This window comes from Rhamphochromis longiceps, linkage group LG13 (genome assembly GCF_057381845.1).
Source record: "Rhamphochromis longiceps isolate RC_006_pf linkage group LG13, R_longiceps_female_GT1.1, whole genome shotgun sequence".
NCBI classification, from domain to species: domain Eukaryota; kingdom Metazoa; phylum Chordata; class Actinopteri; order Cichliformes; family Cichlidae; genus Rhamphochromis; species Rhamphochromis longiceps.
This window is the reverse complement of record NC_140569.1, coordinates 19,743,875-19,765,830: the sequence shown is the minus strand read 5'-3', so window position 1 is coordinate 19,765,830 and position 21,956 is coordinate 19,743,875. Positions and strand designations below refer to the sequence as shown.

General features: G+C 38.7%; 1 protein-coding gene across 4 annotated transcripts in view; it reads right to left on the bottom strand.

Moving 5' to 3' along the window:
* Window positions 1-12,067: 12,067 nt before the first annotated feature.
* The window catches only part of mlip (muscular LMNA-interacting protein), a 40,890-nt gene continuing 31,001 nt past the window's right edge, over window positions 12,068-21,956 (bottom strand). For 3 of the 4 annotated variants that reach the window (XM_085428314.1, XM_085428316.1, XM_085428318.1), the window contains one exon: window positions 12,068-13,350. In XM_085428314.1, coding sequence (XP_085284440.1) covers window positions 13,129-13,350 — 222 coding nt within the window. In that variant the 3' untranslated portion in view covers window positions 12,068-13,128. Of the gene's footprint in view, window positions 13,351-16,054; window positions 19,857-21,956 lie in introns of those variants that run through there. The other variant, XM_085428317.1, reaches the window with a different exon arrangement.

The window sequence follows — 21,956 nt, the reverse complement described above, 5'->3', positions numbered from 1 at the left end:
GTTATCGTTTGGGTTTTTTAAAGAATTGCCCTCAAGTAACTGCTAGCAGATGAATTTGTATTGAATTTTTGTGCACCTGAAATGCATTGACCTGGTGGTGACACCCCAAAAGAAAACAAATAAACATTTTATTCTTCAGCATTAATATTTTATAAGTTGTCCTGTTTGATCGGTATATTAAACCCATTAAATGGTATTTTTTTTGTTCTATTAACAAGTTCTCCTCTCAGGAAAAGCAACTTATAGTCTGACCTGAGAGATTTGCTTTGACATTTACAGAGGCTACTGTGTCCAGGCCACCATACTTTCTGCTGCAGTTTTCTTCGCTCTGTTCTTCATGGATGCTGGAGATAAATTTAATCTTCCTAGTCACGAGTTCATTATTTGCTCACAGTGATATTATTTTTGTTTTTACAGTATAATAACATTTGTGTAAACATTGTGAATACCAACACAAGGGAGGATATGTAATTTTACTGCTGGAATAAAACCAGCAGAAGTAAACAAGCTTTCTGGGGGGCACGCAAAAAGGCAAACAGTAATGTTTTATAGATATTCTTGGCTATCCCTTTGACAGCACATCAAAACATACAGCTCTCCACACATGACGCATATCAAGGCTCTCTGAAATAATTTATGAGACCTTCTTCACGGATGCTACCCACACTTGCACAACAGCAACCGAGATCTACAAACCAAATCGAACTTTTGTTGAGTTTTGGCTGCACCCTGCATTTCTGGATCAGCAAACAATACATGAGATGGATAAACTTCCAAGCCCTCATGTGAAGGTGATATGTTAAAAGAAGCTCTTTATATTTTGAATCCATAAGGCAATTTATAATTCCACAGAATTGTGAGAATATAATAATGTAATAGACACATTTTTATATATCATCTTGGACTCTATACTTTGGTTTTATATTTTAATTGCACATGTATGTAGTTTTGTGTCAATGGACTTTGCAGTATGTTTTCACATTGTTAAAGCAGGTAAAAAAAAAGCTCAATATAAAGTGTTTTTTTAAGGTTTGGGGCCACCAAGGGTGGTCAGACTCAACTAAAGTTCAGCTGTCATTGATTCTGAACTGTGTGGAGCACCATTCTTGCCAAAGATACCCCCTCATTTAATTTTATCATAATTATTCATATCATTTTAATTCTCATTAAGTTGTTCAGTGACCAATCATAATTGCTGGATGGGGGCACTATTATCCAGCAGGACAGAAGCACTCAGAAGAACTTTTGTATTGATTTTCTTTGACATTGTCTCTGTAATGGGAGAAGTGAACCAAAACCATGTCAGAAAAAGGCTTTCACATCATAAAGCAGCTACTGGATTCATTCTCGCTGTAGGGGTCAAGGTTTTCCTCCCTAAATATGCAATGCACTGAGCCTGTATTCTCACAGTCTATTGTTTCTCTGCGCTCCATTTTTGTAAAGCAAGCAGAAGTTGTCATGTTAGAGCAAATGTCACTATTGTCAGCTGACCTGAATGAAACTCAGCAGGGAATAATGACATACATTAGCAGGCAGTAACAGTACAACAACAACAACAATCTTTATTTATAGAGCACATTTAAAAGCCTTGGGCATACCAAAGTGCTTTACATAAAACAATAAAAGGTTCAAACATTGATACACGGAGACCAATTTTCTTCTAATTGGACATAATTGGATCTAAAGCTTAATTTTGCCTCTACACTACAGTGGTCTTAGTCACAAACCAGAAATTTCCCCCCACCTCCCCACACACCTTTTTTCTTCTTTTTTTTAAAATAAATCAAGATGAAATCAATGTGATGATCAATTTCGATGTAAAGAATATGAAGCATCTTAAGGAACATCTTCATTACACAAGAGAACAGCTAGGATCAGACTGAAAGGACACGTGTCTGTGTCCACACTGGCTGTCTAATAAATAAGTATTTAACATATAAAGGTTTCACTGGAGTCAGTCAAGCTGTGTGGGCAGGAAGTTAAATTTCAGTCTATTGCACTTCTCCACTGTCCACCACCATAGCCAAAGCTAATCTTCCTCTCTGAAAAGTCAAATGGATGCTTTTATATATGAAAGCACATTTTTGTAAAAAGCACCCACCTTTTTCTTTATGCGGGTAGGTCACCACTACCTTTCTGTCTGGCTGTCTGCAGAGCATTCGTCCACAGCTTTCAAAGATGTCTTTTACATTTGCAACCCTCATTGCATCCCTTTCTATTTATAGGAATAAATGTAGCTGCACATATTTAGTCATTTCTTCTTCTGCCAACATGTGTGTCTCATTTTAAATATTCATACTTTTAGTCACACTGGTGGTGCCTCCACGCCCGATAAATATCTCATAGAATACATTTCTAGACAAGATAAATCAGTGACCTTTAAAGAATCCAAGTTATGATTTAGGAGTGTGGGAATTTAAATCATTTAGCAAGTCAACTAAAAACTCTTAGTGCCAGGACTTGGCCTTAATGTGAGAAGAAGTTATTTGTTTACAGTGAATAGAATAAAGTGCACTGTGTGGTTTGTAAAATTATTCAAAGTGCTATATAAAAGCCTGCCTATTCCATAGTTTGCATATGTGCTGTCAGTAAGTGTGCAGTAAGAGCTCAAACATGTTCTGTTCAGTGTAATTGCACACTTTTTTTCCTGGTTATATTGTAGCCATGGGTTATTGGCATAAATAATTCGTAATGTTATTCTAACACATTTATAGTCTTGATTACAGTAGAGCTATTTGCAGATGATTGAATCTCCCGTTTAATGCGGAAATCTCTGAAGCAGCTGTTTAAAATTAATTTCTAGTTATCATAGTACAATATTCTCTTATTACCACATGTACAGTGTGCCGTCTGAATGAAAATGCTTTCAGGCCAGTATCTGGGAATTCATCTGGTTTCTGTAAAATTAAATAGGTGTGAGGATGCTGTGGTATCTGACAATGAGACATGTATGTGTAGCAGAATGAATATTATGTTTCAGTATTCCATTATTAATGACCGTTATTAGTCAATCGCATTATATGGTGCTACTATAAATCGTAGCTGCTATTTGAGTATCTTCCACTAACTCACTTGTTGCTGTGCATAACTGTTACAGGTGGGCGTCGCGCACATGTTGCTGCTGCCTCAGACTCAGTTGGCTTCATTTTTGTTGTTTGGTGCTACTCAAGTTTCTGTAGAGATCACCTGCAGATTATTTCCTTTGAAGCCTTCCAGCACTGTGAAGTTATCTGATAGTTAGCTGTTACTCAGCTGGTAGGAGGCCCTTTTTCTAGCTGATGATCACCAGTGTGTTTCTGCAGTCAGGTTAACCACAGAGGGTGCATTTGATTTTTGTTTTGGATACATTAACAACTTGTGTTTCTCTTTTATTTAGAAGCAGAAGGCCTAAAGTGGAGGTGACTGGGTGCCTTGGTGGTGGGGCCTTCTGTATGATGTGCTTATTTATGCACCGTTGGTTCAAGCTGCACCATAGTGTGAGTAGATGAGTTGCACGTAACATAAGTTGGTGATTTTCTGGACCTGACCTCATCTGGCATCCCATTCACCCAGTGGTAAGCAACTGCTTTACAGTACATGTAGAATCGATTCCTGAGCTCTTTTATGTGATACATTTGAGATAAATAGATGTCAATAAATAGTTTTTACACTGAACCACATCTCTCTCTCTCAAGTATAACTGACCTAATGGACCGATGGTTAAAAGGCTGGTTCTGTCCTGGGTGTCAGACTGGAGAACTTGGTGGAGGGGTCTGAGAGGAGAATGCTAAAAAGCTTCTCAATATCATGAACAACCCTTCTGATCCCATCTGAGCACACACAGCAAAAGACTGATCGCCGCTAAATGCAGAACTGACCGCCACAGGAAATCCTTCTTTTCTGTGACAATAAGACTGTATAACTCTTCCTCCCTCTGTAGATGACTTTTTTAGAATTAATATTAATGCAATTTTTGTCTTTTTACTCAGATTGTGCAATATTATTATTCATCTGTATCTTACTGAATGTTTGTTATTGAATGTTTGTCTCATTCCCCCATTATATACTGCTACTCTATTTTTATTCCTTGCACCGACATTATGTCACTTGTATTGATATTATGTTATTTTATTTTATTCTATTCTTGTGTACTTTTTTTCCTCTTGCCGCATTGAGCATGTTTAAGACAAAAGAATTTCCCTCGGGATAAATAAGATAAGATGAGATAAGAACTTTATCTCATCTTATCTAAGAACCTTCTTGATAATTAGCATATGTTCAAACTAATTATTCTCTGGGTGACAGTCCCAGTTGTTGGGTTTTGAAAATAATTGTAAAGGCTTTTGAGCTGCCAATTGCTGCAGTCCTAGTGTGTTTGTGACATCACTGGTTACTTGCTCTTCTACTCATTACCCTCCACCACCTTGTGATGCCACACATGATTTCACCATTATGAAAATTGGTAAAAAAAAAAAAAAATGGGTAAAATTTTTCTTTTTAAAAGCCCATAACATTTTTTTCATTATGTACATATACACGGACATGGTTGCTCTTCAAGACGTGCATGAATTCAACTGCAAAACACCTTCCAAGAAATAGTCCCCGTTGCTGCTCTCCACAGAAGGATTAAGACTGGGCTTTGAGATTATATTTCCAGATGTTTCATGATCAGCTCCAGATCTCAAACAAGTCAAACATTTAAGTAGGTTTTGGGTCCTCTGTGTATTATTGATGCAGCAGCAAGAGTGAGTGGGAGGTTATATTGGCATCTTGTGTTAACTTGACTATAGATATAAACAGTCTTTATAAATATTTAGATACAGACAAATGGGTTCAGATGTGTGGAGGGTAAGTTTTGGACCCAAACCCAGGACTCCAAAAGCACAAAGTAACACTCAAAAACAACTTTATTGTTGACTCTCTCAGAACACATAGAAGACAGGTTAGGAGAAAATAGTCCAAGGACGCAGCCATGAGGGACGACGCAACAAAGCACAAAAGGAGACTCAGACAATATATACACACCAGGTAATTAGGGACATGAAAAACTCTACATGGAACACAGCTGAATGAAATCAGACTAAGGAGACAAGCTTTAGCTAGCTGGCTAGTCTAGCTAGTTTTCAAACTACAGTTTATTTCTCCAAAGCATGTATACAAATTGTAATGTATAAAACACGTTTTCTCCTCAGATGGGTAGCCACAGCGACAAGGAAGCTACACAGAGAAAAGTGTTTAAGTAAAGCACAGTTTCTCACATCTAATATTCAGTTAACTTTGAATTCATTTGAAATTTGGCCAGTTATCTGAAGATTTCTCTGCTGAACTCAGTCCCTTATGCCCAATTATTAGTTATTAAAGGACTACATTAAAAAAAACTGTTATTATCCATTTTAATAGACGTGGGATTCGCTTTCATTGTATTTCTGTTTAACAGTTTAAATAGCAGCGAGATCTGTGTGGACTCATAATAAGTAAAGAATAATACTTTGTACAGTATGGGCCTCGGTGCCTGGAGTAAGGCCCTACTCACGAGCTGGATCACAGGCAAGATTTAGTTTGGGATTTTTTTTTAGCTCATCTCTGACTATCTTTGAAATTGTAATTGCCACTTTTAATGATCACATGTCAGTTATTTTTATGGTTGCTGAAATAATGATCAAAACCAGTGCCCCTATTTGAAGAGCACATCCTTTCACATCAATTACCACTGACCAGTTTGCTATGGCTTTCAAAGACCATGCGCTGAACTGTCACACAGATGAGATCATAATTATTTTAATGTCACATGGCTATTGTTGCCACATTAAGGTCATACATCTCTGAAGTAAAACTCCAACCACCGCTGAACAAGCCTATTTGTTCACTCAGATATGCAATACAGGAGAGCAGAGCTGCAGTTCACTTAAATGACCAGATACCAGATTGTCTGCCTAATGCTGCCGTGCTCAGCTATAGCACTTTACCACATAATACCAACCACTGTGTTTCATCAGTTTGAGCCCGTCTCACTTTTAGACTAAAACTGACAAGTTTAATAAACGCTTTCTTTCCACCCAGGTTCTTCAAAGGTATAGAGAGCAAAAGGACCACTGATTTCAGATTCAAACTCGAACCAGCCAGAACACATCAAGATGCAATATGTTAAAATAAATACTTCAAAGTCAAACCACATACAATCAATATAAACAAGCTATGGCAAGTGAAACTAGCCAAGGTGTCACAGGGCCATCAAGTTAGATGGCCACAGGTGAGAAATTTCTGTGGGGCATTGTTTGTTGAATGAGTCTTTTGCTGTCCTGTCCAGCACATCGTGGAGATGATGTGAAGGATTGTCCAATATTTTCTGTAACTTGTCCTCTCTGACTCTTCAGTCACAGAGTCAAGCTCCACACCCACAGTGTTGCTGGCCTTGCAGGTCAGTTTATTCAGTCTGTTGGTGTCCACTGTCCTCATTGTGCTGCCCCAGCACAGTACAACATAGCAGTGTCCACTGTTCACTGGCTACCAGAGATTCAGCAATTACAAATTTGTGTCCGGTCACAGGTTCAGTCTCTCCACATTTTGAGCATGCAGCTGTGCTCTTCTTGTAAAGATAAAGAAAACCACTCTTGATCCAAATGATCCATCAAACTCTAGACTAATCTCTAGCTTGCCATTTCTGTCTAAACTTCTGGAGAAAGCTGTCTTTTAAAGCTGCAATCATTTTGAAGTTTGATTGACACTGATTGGATTTTTCAGTCTAGTTTTAAATTACAGCAAAAAGCACTGAATGTGCACTTTTAGGAGCTTCTAATAATCTTTTATGTATTGCAGATGCTGGTGACTGTGCTCTGCTCATTACTGCATTCACACATGAAAAATTGATTTCCTGTCTAGAGAAATAGATTGGTATTAGCGGCACAATGCTAAATTGATTCAAGTCATATCTGACTACAAAATCTGCTGAATGAATGTAATTTTATTCCCACCATGTCTCTTTAAAGGACTCAGGCACCTGTCTGTCTCAAAGTTAGCCCAAAAAGTTGACTATGTTCATCTGGACTTGATCAATGACCACTGATTAATGGCCATTCACAGAGAGTTGGGGAATAGCTGCAATCACAGCATTGTAAGATGGTGAAAGGTATGCCCGGAGGACCATAGGGACAAGACATAGTGGGGAGACAAAGGGAGGAGACAGAAAGAGGGAAGCATGTAAACTGTTAAGGGAGATACAAGGACATGACTACCACCTGGAGAGTGAGGGAGTGAGGGTCACATAGATGAAGACAAAGACACAAAGAGAACCTAATAGACAAGAGAACAAACCAGAAATGACCAACAAATTCAGGGGCATGAAAAGTACTAAACTCAATATTAAATTGCAGAAAACTAAATCATTACAACTCAAAGAATCACAAAAACACAATAAACTCAAAGTACTGGGTCAAATGACCCAGATCCATGACACATTCCCCAGCTCTCTGTCGATGGTACTCATGGCCATTGATCAGTGGCCGCTGTTCAATGGTCATGACAATTTGCATATTAATGATCAAAAAACTGACCTCACACCCCCATTGTTCGTCAGTGGTGCTTTTTTAAGTTAAGCGTCATTCAAATACTTGAGTAAAACAAACTTGTTGCCGTGTTGTAAGATGTACTGAACTGTATAACTTGTGCCAGTCTTTAAATTATAGTTAATTTAATCCAGCTCTTCTGAATTTACAGGGGGGAAATGTGGACATCGTGCTTGTGGCAGTAATTGGATGAGAATGTGAGACACTGCAAGTTAATTACTATAAGTTGTCAATATGAATATTACAATTAAATGACACTAATATAGTACATTTTGTTTTAATTTGGGAAAAAGTTCACCAATTTCTTCCAGAAAGCCATGTCTAAGTCTAGGAATAGGATATGTTGTGGAGTAGAGGAGTAGTAGGATACATAGTAGTGGGAGATATAGAATACTTGATAAACTTAAATGTTCAATACTCAGATAATGTCACGGCTGGGGCAGCAGTCGTGTTGTAGATGAATGAGGACCCAAAATGCAAGCAAGCGACTGATGAAGAGTGTGACGTTTATTTACAAGTGGCAGTGGCAGAAACAGACAATGAAGCATGAGAAATACTAACGGGAACCTAAACTGGGAAAAACTAAATAACAAACCTGAGAACATACGAAAAGGGCTGCGGGGCAGAGACACAGAGACGGGAACAAAGCACCATGAAACACAGCGATACACGGATGAACTCAGACAAGCCGACAACGAACACAGACCGACACCCACTAAATACACACACACAAGGTAATCGGGTAATCACACACAGGAGGGGAGAACAGCTGATCCTAATACACACGCTGACTGGAGGACACAAGCTGAACACAATGACAACAGACACAGACCTTCAGAATAGAACAGGAAATCCAGAACACGAGCCTTCAAAGTAAAGCAGGAAACACACAGACTGATTTACAACACAACACGGGGACACGAACAGAGCACCGAGGACAGACACAGGTAGGGCTGATAAAACACTAAACTTCAGGTTCAACCCTAAACTAATACAAAATCAGAACAAACACAAGGCACAAAAATGAACTTCAAGGAAACGCAAAACGCTGGGTCAAAATGACCCAGGACCATGGGCCTGTGCTTCGTACCGCGCTAAGTGAGTTAGCTGGATTAGATTGTTGACGATTTCGCGTGATCCTGGATCGTTCGGTTCCCCGAAGCCCATCCGGGACTTGCTGTCATAGCAACAGAGCCGTAAGCGTAAACCTGCTGGGGAGCAGGTTTACTTTATGTAAACAGGATTAGATCGCGGCCACGCAGGTATGCCCGCGTCATTCATACGAAAGCAACAGCGATATTCCACCACTGTTTCACCATAAATAAATAACATCAATGTAACTAAAGATAATGCAGCACTTGATCCTTTTATTGATTTCACACAGATACATACAGGTCATTCCCTAAAAAAGGGAAATGTACTATTAACATTCTATTACATGTATGTGATTATTACAGATGTAATTCATATTTCAGAGTAGTAATTGTAAATTACTTCGTGTAATCAAGATGAGAGACCACGGCTATAAAAGCGAAGGTGGATTTGGGAAGCCTGTCGCAGCCATGTCCTGTCCGTTTACGCGAGCAACCCATTGCGGAAGGTGCAAGATTGATAAGGAGAGTCCTCAGAATTCAGCGTATATTGCGGGACAGACAGGATCCTTTAGCTCAGCGCGACAGTGTGCTCATAGAGAGATATCGATTTTCCCGTGAGGGTATTATTTACTTAACCAACTTGTTGACGAGGGGGTGCAGGACCACCACCTGTCTTTTTTTGCTCTGCCCTTTTCTTGGTTGCTGTTATAAACAAACAGATTATTCCAGGGTCTCTTTCCAAGAGACTAAAAGCAATATAAGTGATAAATATTACCATTCTGTAGAATATTCTATTTCACTTTTACTTGTTCCCATGTTCTAGTGGGTCCTGCCGTGGCTCTAATCTGAAAGAGGATATAATGTAATATAATATAATATATTTACCCTACCGCCTACTGGTGTTGGCCAGAGGGGCCGATGGCGCGATATGGCAGCCTCGCTTCTGTCAGTCTGCCCCAGGGCAGCTGTGGCTACAACCGTAGCTGCCTCCACCAGTGTGTGAATGTGAGAGTGAATGAATAGTGGCATTGTAAAGCGCTTTGGGTGCCTTGAAAAGTGCTATATAAATCCAATCTATTATTATTATTATTATTAAATTACTTACGAGTTTAATTTGTCAGCAACTTTCTGCCAGCCCTCTCTCCTTGCTTTTGCAGCCTTTGCAGTGTTCCCTTGCGTTTTAATTAAACTCTGAAACTCCTGAAATCCCTCACTCAAGAGTTCTTGCTCTGCTGCCGAAAAATACCGAGCGCGCTCCTTCGACATTTTCGCCGACCAATCAAAGGGTTGCCGATCAATGTTTCTACTATCGATGCGTAGCCCCTGTTAAGCCACCCAGTGATCTCACATTACTTCATCCAGCTATACTAATCGTCAACAACAGGGGTGTTCGGAGAACCGGAATAGCGAGCTCAAAGTTAGCGCGATGATTTGATCTTGGATGTGTCATTTGATCTTGGATGTAGTAAGCGAGGTACGAAGAACGGACCCCAGCACTGTAAAAAGTCTATTTTTTCTAGTAAAAAAAACATTGCAAAGGACAAAAACTGAAAATTTCTGAATGGTTTATGAGCATGAATCAAACACCAGTTCGCAGATGACCACATGGTGCCAGGTTTTATCAGCAGGAACAACAAGGAGTCTTACAGGAAGGAGGTGGAACAGCTGGCTGCTTGGTGTGGAGATATGAATGACCCTTAGCACCAAGAAGACCAAGGAGCTTACTGTAGACTAACACTGGGGCAGCTCACACACTCAATTTAACCATTTTCAGAGGCAGTGAGGTGGAGTGTGTCCTTAAGCTGATTGTCTTGGGCGTCCTCAGTTGGCGCACCAACACAATCAGAAATGGTTGTACTTTCTGCAGACTTTATAGAAAAATGAGCTTTCTACCTGAAATGTCACGAACTCCTACAGAGACGTCATCCTAAGCGTCTTGACCAGTTGCAAACACGAAGCTACACTGCATGTTTGCATGTCAAATTGAATGCCAAACATTATTTTATTGTTTGACTAATCTACTTTTCAATGACAATAAATCTAATCAAACCTGGCTCTTGGTTACTCATATTTAACCAAATTTCTCAAAATCTTTATATTCCTTTTCTGCTTTTCCTGCACTGACGCACACACTTTAATTTTGTTGTTTCTGATATTCAGCAACCTCCTGCCTTACTCCGCATCTCCTCCATGCCCTTCGAGTGGCCTCAAGTCCCTACTGCGAACTCATATTTCTCTTCTTTTGCTTTCAGCAGCCCTTCACATTTCTTAAACCTCTTATACTGACTTTGAAGACCTTTCACCGCCACCCCCTGGCCTCAAGCTTCACCCTGAGTTTTTCATCTTCTTTGGCCACGATTCTTCCCCTGTCTCACACTAAATTCAATCTCTGCAGTCTTTCCTCATAATAATTTGATTTCACATGTATGTTAAAGGGGAAGTCAAGCGTTTGTTCTGGGCATTTGGCAGACTCTTGACTTTTCCTTATCCTCTTGACCTTAAAATGTGCATTTTAAGTGCCCTGAGATATCTACTCCACACGGACCTTCTCTTGCATATATTTGTTCAGGTTTTATCGTCTGAGCTTAAATGCCTTTTTATTTTTTGAACCTACTCTTGTATTAAACTAGGTAGCATACTTGTGCAGTGGTTAGCACTGTTGACTATTGCCACACAACAAGGTCTGGGACGACAGCAAGGTCCTGGGTTTGATTTAAGACTAGGACCTTTCTTTGTGGAGCTTCCAGGTTTTTTCTGTGCATGCATGGGTTCTCTCTGGACTATCTGGAGCTTTTTCTTCTGCTTTTTTCAAAGACATGCAAGTTAGGGTAATTAGCAGTGTTGGGCAAGTTACTTTAAAATAGTAACTTAGTTACATTACTAGTTACTTCTCTCAAAAGTAACTCAGTTAGTTCAAGTTACTCGTTACTTTCAAAGTAACTAGTTACTAGGGAAAGTAACTTTGGTTTTACTCAGAATTCTCTTGTTAATGTGTTGCTTCCATAACTTTGCCAGTCTTCTAGCTTGCTTACTTGCCACAAGTGCACTGTGCCACCTACCAATAGCAAGGAAAAGATAATGTGCATATTTCCACGAGAGAAATCCCACGCCTGGACCGTCATTGACTGCTGCCATGATTCTAGCCTACGTCACAGCGTCATGTGCGCCTTTTACATCCAACACAAAAACTGCAGTCGTGGTGCTTTCGATTGTACTCAGAACTCTGAAATTCTGCCTTCTGAATAGGAAGATGTAGGTAACACCAGACTGCAGATGAGCTGCATACAGGGCTGGACTGGGACAGAAAATTGGCCCGGGCATTTTGACTAGAGACTGGTCCACCATTATAGGAAAAATGTTAACCAGAGTTTCACATCATTAGCCATTAGTCATTTTCATAGAAAGTCTCACATGACCAAAGCATAGAGAAATCAAACACACATCAAAATAGAGAGCTTCTTTATTAAATGTAACAATTTTTCATAAACGAATTAGAAATTATAAAATATTTTCTTCCGGTGAGTTACATAATTTGCATTAATTTAATGCAGGCCGTTGGTAAATTGAACAGCTGCAAAACAGCAATTGACTATTCGCTAATCTAGGCACTGCTGATCAGTCAAGCTCTTGATTATTTGACGGATTCAGGTGACGTTTCGATAAACTTCATTCTCTACAGTTAAAGAGTTTAACGGATGATGTAAGTAACAAAAAAACCTGCAACTGTCACATATTTCACAACTGTAATCCAGGATGCTACAAGATCCAACTTTAGGGTAAATCTTAGCAGCTCTGTGAGCTTTTAACTAGATTTAAGGATGTCTCCTGTAGTCAGTACGTTATGACATAGCACTGCACTCCTATCAACATGCTGAATAAAATATGAGCAATAGGATGTTTGCATGTTATTTACCGAGTCAACCATGACACACCACCCTTCCCTATCATACTTACAAGATTGGTTATACTGTAGCTCAGTGGTGCAATACAACAACAAAGTGTCTGCATTATTTGCATGATTTATTTTTTTTTTATATTTAAGTTTAGCTTTCTATTAAAATTTGGTTAAAATACTTTGGTTAGAGCTAGGAGCATGTAGCTTAATTACATGAGTAATCAGGTCACAATTTTTCTCCACTATGTCTGAAATTAAAGGCGTTTTGTTTGGTGGTTAATCTGCAAGCACTTAATTATCAGCTGCACACGTGCTGTGGAAAGAACGAGCAGCAAAGGGTCAATTGCACACAGATTTAAGGTCTCTGTAAGGAATACTAAACCAGCGTTATTTACTGTAAACAATCATATGGAGATGTAATTTTTTTTATCATTCTTGAAAGGTAAAATAAAGATTGCTCCTGAAAATGAGACCTTGTGTCTCAATGAGATTTACCTGTATAGATAAAGATGAAATATAATTTTTCATCCTTTAGATGTGATGTTTTTTATATGCCAAGTGAGGCTTATCAGAAATTCAATAAGAGTTATTCACTGTTTTAAATATGACCTTCAAAACCTTCCATATGCCTCTCGGTGGAGCTGAAACTTGCTGAAGCACCTTTCCCGTGGCGTCTGAGCTGCTCGTCGGGCTCTTTAATGTGCAGATCACATAGTGAGAATGGACTTCTTCTTTCAGCCTTCCTCTCCTCTCTCAACATTTTGCCCTTTGTACCTGCGTGTGAATCTTTCCCCACCTCGTCGGGATGTTTGTTTTCTACCTGAAATAGATGAGAATACAATGTTTTTCATTTTAATGTCCTGAATGGCCGACATAAGCAATTACAGGCTTTGCAATTTTCTGCACTTTTTAGTTGTCAGTTTCAATTTAGACTTTCCCCCCTTGAGCCCAATTTCATCCCACTGTGAAGCTGCTTGATACTTCACTTGGGTTTTGTTCCTGCATTAATATTCATTGTGTGATTCATTCTAACTGACAGAGATCTCCCTGTACTGAATGTTGATTCCTGGTCAGATGCTCCGGTATATTGTCTGTAGTTCTACAAAAATAAATAATTTATATTGAATCACCTGAGCTAATTTACATGCCAAAATATGACACATTTGGAAATGTTTGAACATTGTATTATTGGTGTTTGAGCTGATGTATTATTACAATTTCCTGTTTTGTCAACAAATATGTCTCTCAAAAAGAAGATTGTACACTATTGAGGGATGAGAGTGCACCTATTGTCCCTTCATATTCTGCTATTTATAATTACCGGTGTCATGCCGTGTGCACAGTTTCAAAACATGAGGTCGGTGGATTTAGGCAAAAACGTCCTACTGTTCTAAACTGTCTGTTTCAGACTTGTCACAGCTCAGGCGATGGATATGTAAGCCCCACCCATATTGCTCCATAAACCTTTCGTTTGCAAATTTTAGAGAGACTGGCTTTAAAGAATAACAAGAACAGCTTGTTTCAAATGGAGAATGAACTGATCCCTACTTTAAAACAAGTCAACATCACTCAAAGAAACCTAGTATCATATCTACTATAATGAAGTCTGATGTCATGCTATAATGATATATGTATCTTTGTACGTTCCCTATTTGCTCCTAGACAAGTGGACTAATCTTGATAAACAGGAACATTGCTCAGGGCATGTGAGTGATAATATCAATATCATATACAAATATTTTATGCAAATTCAAACAATTTATATAAAAACAGAGGTTTGACCGTTTCCGTGTCTGCAGCTTTAAGATATGTGCTAACTCAATGCCACAATCTTCTCAGGAGCGGATATCTCAGCAAATCCCTCCCAAGGTTCAACGCTCAGAGAAACTGCAAAAAACCCAAGAGCTACATCTCAGACTCCTGCAGGCCACTGTCATCATGTTCGGTTTTCAAGTTCATGAAGGTACAAGAAGAAGATTGAAGATCGTATCAACTGACAAGGATGGTAGGTCATGCATCAAGGTGTTGCAATACTTCTACCCGAATGAAATGCAGTGGCGGGACCTTAAGAGACCTGTGCATAAATGAATCCCAGCAAATTGCATAAAGACCTTTGAAGGTCTACTGTATATGCACATCACTTGTGCTTCTGCTAACATTTTTGTGGTGACAGAACTATTTAAAAATCTATTGATTGCCATCTTCAAGAGAATCTCCAACATTTGGAAATCCTCTGATTGACTGAGAAGCTGCATGAAAAAAATCAATAAAAAGTTATTTTTTGCTCTGTATTTGGTGCAGAGCCTCAGTCACGCTGTGCATAGAGGCTGGATGCAGGGGGAAATAGTCAGCCAGTATCTATACCATCAAAGGTGATTCTCAGTTGGAAGTTTTCATAAATACATGTTGTAACTTGTGTTTTTGGAAATATGCAAAAAACAAACAAACCCTTGAATAATAGGACAGCAATTTCAAAGCAGTTTTTGTGTTAAAGGTGATTTTGATCAAAAGAACTGCCTTTACTCAGTGCTGTATCTCTGGTTTACAAAAACAAGAATCTAAATGAGACAAATTTGGAGCTGTTGAAAGATTTACCTCTTCCCTATTGACTAGCTACCACCCACTGCTTCTTCTCTCCAGTGCAGTCTGACTAGTTCTTTTTTCTGCTAAAAGGACAGACATTAAATCAATGTCTATTTTCTTACCCTTTCTTTAAAAAAACAAAAAAAAATAGCAACACTTTCTATAAAGTTCACTCCTGGGTAGCTGACGTATTATGATGTGTGATCACATAAATCCATACCTATGGAGAAATATCTATCAAAAAAAAATTTTTTCAGAGTACCTGTAAAAATCAATGTTTGTTTTATATGACATATAAAGTAATTGTTTCCATGCTTATCAGAGATATTGTTTGCTTGATTAATCTTTAAGTTTATTAAAACATTTCTTTTCTATATGGGCACATATTATATGCATACTGAAAAACCAACATCATTATCCTCAATAAACGCAATCTAAAAAGATTTGTAGCTTTGTAAGTTTTGTGTCTGAATTTTCAGGAAAGAGACTGTTTGGTGTCAGAGATGTAAAATTCATTGAAAGTCAGTCTAATTGTTCAATACTGAGTGTTGAATTTTATGTTGTCTCATTACAGGAAAAACATCATTTTTTCATCATTTTTCATGCAGGATCATTACACTGTCAAACATGATGAACAACAGAAAAATGCCAGGACTACCAACCATGCATTCAAAAATTCTGCTTCATATCCGAAAATATGTGTAAGTTTTCCTTTTTATCGACAACATTCACACGTATTTATATATTCCTTAACAAGCGTAAGCATCACTGCTTTAACATAACATAGCAATTAACCCTGTGCTACAGGAATTTAAATGATGTGATTTGGGGCATTTTTAAACTTTTGATATTTTAAATATTTCATGGTTTCATGAAAATTTGAAATACAGATCGATTTAAAATGTATAAACAGCCTATCTGATATTAATAATGTTTCAGAGGTCAGAGAAAGTGTGGTTTTTTGGGGTTTTTTTAGCTTTTACCACATTTGTTTTTGCATTTGAATTTATTTATTTAAAAGGGACAGTGCAGTTTAACATAGTTTGGCCTTACAGTCTGTCTTACCTTAAGTTACAGCTGCCTTCACTGCTATAGTATATACCAGAAACACCTCCGTAACTAACATCTATAATATCCCTATTAATTCATGGCAAACTAGTGCATTTAAAGTGGTAGTAGTAGACTTTGTGTGGGATCCGCACATGTGTTTCCCTAGACTCTCTGAAACGGCAACTCAGGAGTCTTTATAGTTCCCCACCTCCCACGCACTCTTTTCTTTCAATCTCAGCTACTTTGCATTTAGCTTGAAGTCAGTTTGTGAGGATTTTAGGTTCTCTGACCATGTGTTTTTGAGTTTTGGTGGTTTGGATTTATTTTTGAGTTTGTGAAAATAATTGATATTCTAGTTTTGGTGGTGTTTAGTCTTTTGAGTTTAATGTTATTTTCTTATTGCTTCTAAGTTTTGTTTGTTGTGGGTTTATTTTTTTATATACCTTGGTTCTTCATCCTCTCCTGTGTCTCATCTCTGTGCAGTCAGCCTTTGTCTCTGTGTTTGTTTACCTTTGGTTTATGTCTACTTATAGGTTCAAATCAAGTTCGTAGTCTGTAGTCTTTGTTTATACTCTGGTTCTTCTTCTTGGCCTTGTAATATTTAGTTGGCGTCGTTAGTGATCCTATTGTTACCTCAGTCTTGTCATAATGTCTATCTGTTCTCTCTGTTCTGTATCCGTGTTTATTTTCTGCCCATGTAAATGTGGCGTGTCTTAGTCGAAGCTTCAGTATTACTTATACTTTGTGCTAGTCTCTCTTGTCTCGTGTGCATTGTGTTAAATTTACTTCCCTAGTCTACTTATTTCTGATTTGCTCCCACTGTCTTTCCCACCCATTATGCTGTCTTAGCCTAGTCGTGTCATACTGTTCGCCCAATCTTTGTTCCCGGTATTAATTTTCCTTTATATCTGTGTTCTCACTTTCACAGATTGATATAGACCTTCAATAAATGATTGTTTTAAGTTTCAAGCCTGCCTTTGACTCTGCATTGGTGTGCTTGCTCTTTCTTAGCCCGACACAGTTAGCTCAATGGCTGGATTCTAATTTATTTATTTTTAGATTATTTAGTTACATCGTGGGTGCATGCAGGAGCAAATGTAATATACTCGCCATGTAACAAGCGCATGCAACACTTTATTCTATAGAGTCCAAGAGGGCTAACTTAGAATCACCAATTTATCTAACATGCATGCCTTTATACTGTGGGAGGAAGACAGAAACCCAAGCAGGCACAGGCAAATGTTGCACATAAAGACCATTGCTGGGAACTGTCTTGCTGTGACTTGACACTGCTGACCTCTCCATCACTGTGCTGCTCGATTTCAGATCTCACATCTGTGGGAAGGTACTCTCAGACATCTGTATAATTCATTTCATGAAGTGCACTACTGTATCTATCATCACTCAGAGTTTTTGGCTTTTACTATTTCACTGTTTTGTGAGCCTTCAAAGACCCAGCAGGTTCCTGTCTGTGTGGCAACCTAAGGAATGTGTTGGGAGCACAGACAATTCTTATGACGTTCTGAAGGTCTCCCTCAAACTCTGTCACTACTAAAACCACAATTTTCCTTTACTTCACCCACACTGCACTGGTGGATCTAAAATCTAATCTGAAAAGATCAGGTTAGTCAAATTTGACCCAAACAGTTTAGAAGGTTTAAACATTTATGAGGTGCTGCCAACTCGTGGCGGTTGGTAACGCCAAATCAGAATTACTTAACCTTTTCCAGACTTTATGTTCAGATCAGAGTAAGGGTAACAAGGGTTCCTGGACCTCCACAGGGTTAATGTTCCGCAAGATGTTGCTGTTTAGTATTTCTCAGAGGAACCCGCACAGACCAACCAAGGGCATCATAAAAGGTAGATTAAGAAACTGGTGTCAGATGGAATCATCTTGATCAAACACAGCACAGTGATCTGTTTCAAATCTTCTGTTGTGTTTTGACATAGGGAGTCACATCTCCTCTGCCAGGGCGGTTAAAGCAAACACATTTGATACATCTGTGTTTAAACTCACAGCACCTGACTGTCTTCATCTCTGTTTTTATACCAATTTGAAGGAGACCTGTCCTGAACTGCATTGTGTTTACTTAATGTTTAACTAATGCACTTTGTGCATTAAGGTCTAATGTCAACGTTAAATGTGTTCCCTTATAAAAGCTGTACTTTTTGTTTGTTGTATGTTACATGTATAATTACCAGCTACCAGTCTTTGTAACTGCATTGCACTGCTGCATCTCTTGATGTACATTGTGTACACGTATATTTATACACTCACCAACAACACAGCTCTATAGCGTCACCTTTAATGATATCAAATAAAAATAGTCTGACAGGACACTTTTACCTTTAAGCACGTCAATACTTGTGAGTGAGGATAGGTTTGGAGTTAAACTGCTTGCTTTTAACCAGACAATGAGATTATAGTAGGGATGTTAACACTTATTCAGTTGTTGACACAATTTTTATTTTTTTCAACAACATCATTACAACATCACAATGACACCATGACAGGTTGATGTCATCATATTGTAATAACAACAGGCCGACATCAGCATGTTGTGATAACAACATCGTGAAGCATTAAAGTTTTAGTATAGCCCTTGCTCTTTGGGGTAAGTGCTATTGTTTGTTTAAAACACATTGTTTTAGGCACACTATGAATTGTCACTGAAACATAACTACACTCATCTTTCTTTTTTAGAAATGTTTGACAATGCTTGTTGTTTTGCAGTATTCTTTCTTTTTTTTGTTCAGTTTCCTCAGTCTGTTTTTTGTTTTTTAAATACAGTATAAGCACATAAGTATCTGTCAAGGAGCTAATCTGAAATCTTTTTGCCTCTCAAATTGAACAACTGACTTTTGGCCGTCGTATTTGGTTTTCTTCTGTCAGTCAAATACTCACTCTTTAAACAGTTCTTCTTGGCAAATGCAACACTCACATCTTTTGTACTTTCATTCTGACATTATGATGATGGTGATCTAAGGCTGTGGCTGCGATTGTAATATTAGATTTGCTTCGATGTGGTGGGTTTACAGAAAACCAAACAGACATAATGTCGTACAGAATTTGGTTGTATTTTTGCATTTGGCATTTAAAATCTGCCCCAGTTAAATCAAAGCAGGATAAAATTTCCCAGGGAGCGCTGTGAAGCAATTCCACATGAAGCTGGTTTGATGCATATAACTCAGATATGAAATATACATATACAGTGACGTCAATTGAGATTTGACAAGTTGACACAATTAGGATTAAGAAAGAAAGCAGACAGGCAAAGAAGTGGGAATTGTGAAAGGACACCAGCAAATCAGTAAAGAGAATAATGAGCATCATGCAGAGAGGTTGTAATATTAGCAGCGATTAATCATCTCCTGGCTCTCAACATTTAAATTTTCTTATGCACCTTTTTTCTGACTTGTGCTGTGTTTGAAACTCTTTGAGGAAGCTACTAAAATTACAAATGATGTACGTTTTAAGATTTCTGTTCTGGGTGCCTCGCTCTTGAGGTCTATTAACTGGAAAGTCAGTGGTTCAATCCCTGATGCATCCAGCCTCCAAGTATTTGTCTGTATCTTCAAAATTAGGTAATTTAGTTGTCATTCTCCAGCCCTGCAGTGGTTGGCGTCCTGTCCAGGGTGTACCCTGCCTCTTGCTCTGTCACAGCTGGGACAGGCTTCAGCCCCTCTGCAATCCTGAATTGGATAAGTGGAAAAGGATGGATGGAATCCAAAGCAAGAGAAGTTACATAATCATCAACATTCACAGGGTGTGACATTTATTAGTGGAGCCAAAAACATGTGAAATTTTTGAACAGCAGTAATTTATTTTGTGTATCTGACTATCTGAATAATTTTACATGTGAAGGCTAAACAGATGGCTGCAGCGAAGGAGGTCACTCTTTTTAATTACCAGATATGTTCCCAACTTACTTACTTCAAAGTTTGTTTGTTGAATGCCTTAAAGCAAATAGAACCCCCCCCCCAAAAAAAAGGTTTTCCCCTGCTGTTACATAAACTTCTGCAGCCTGATGTAAGAATATGTTTTCTACATGCATACTTCATATTATGCAAGTAAGGTGAGACTGAATTTAAGTTTTTAAGTTTGCAAAAACACCTACTCTGTACCAGCTTTGCAGTTATGTGAAGAACAAAGTTTTTAAAGGACTCTATGAAGTCCTGTGAAAGACTAAGGACTTGCACTTTCACCATAGGAATTGAGAAGGTAAGTAGCAGCCAGGTGCTGCTAATCAGATTAATCTGATTGACTGATCATTAGCAAGTGTGAGCACTTCTATAAAAGCAGAGATTCTGTCAGTTTTCTGATCTGAAGTATTCAGGTGTGTTAACACAGTACCACAGTGTTCCCAGGAGTGGACCTTCCAACAAACTCATATAAAGTTCAGACCTGCTCAAAGAAATTGCAAAAAACTTAAGAGCTATAATTTAGGCAATGCAGGTCTCCGTTAGCATGTTAAACATTGAAGCTCTTGACAGTACAGTTAGAAGACTGAATAGTAGAGCTGGGCGATAGAACGATAACGATATGTATCGCGATATAACCTTTTCTCGATAGAAAAATTAAACTATCGCGATAGACCTCGCCGCTCTTGTCCTCTTAAAAAAAAAAAAAAAAAAAGAACAGCCAATCCAAATTAAGTAGCGCAGAGCCGAACCAATCACAGCCGCAGCGTCAGGTCACGTGACTTGTTACGTACAGCACAAGTGCCAAGCCGCACATGTGTATTTGTTTGGGAAGCAGCCCACCACCGTACCGCCCGGGTAATCCGGTTGTTCAGTCTGACGTCACTAGCCGTGTCTGGGTCTAAACTCCGCTGCAGGTCCATATATCAAACGATCACTATGGCATTACTGAGAGTTGAAAAACTGTCTAAAGTCTTTCATCTTTAATAAAATGATCAGCGTTCTGCTCTACCAGGTGTAACAATTGAGTTTAGCATCCATGAAAACCGAATTTATGACATTTAACGGAGTTAGAAGTTAGCAGGGAGTTAGCTCGCTAGCTTCTATCTAAATACAATATAGCATGTCCTGACTGCGGGGTTTTGGGAACAAATTAAAACGTGCAGCTCTGCTATCACTTCCAGCATAAATGAAGACAGAAAACTAAACAGCAGTGACGTTTGTAGGGTTACTGAAGTTGGGCTAGCTGGTATATAATGATGTGCTATGTGACCGCTAGCGACACAGCTATGTTAGCATAATATAAACAAGCTAACCTTTTTTCCACTCGATAAAAGTTAACGTGAGTGTTCTCGGTGGTCAGAAACAAATGTAATCGCATGGCAGGATGCTGTAAAAGGACCAAACTTCAGCCAGGAGAACAACTGAGATAATCCATCCACAATACGAGGTTAGTCATTCATATACTGCTGCATGGGCTGGGCTGTAGTTACATCCTAGGGTTTTAAAAACTGAGCTTAAATAAATGATTAGCGGTAATAAAAGCCGAGGGAGGTCAACAGGGATCACTGACTGTTTTAGGAGCTTTTTGAGATCAAATAGAAGAAAATACAAAACATTAAACATGTTAACAACACAAAAGCCATATTAAACGCAGACTACTTTAGACCCGGAAGTAGGATTCGTCGCGTCATCACTGAACAACCGGATGGAGGAAATGAGTGTGCCGACTAGAAAAATCAACCGAGCGTGACCGAAGAGAAAACAGATAATGGTTCCAACGCCGGAGAGATTGTCGAACGGAAGAGCCAAAGAAGTTCCGTAGTGTGAAGGTATTTCGGCTATTTCAAGTCTGACAAAAAACAGAGTAGC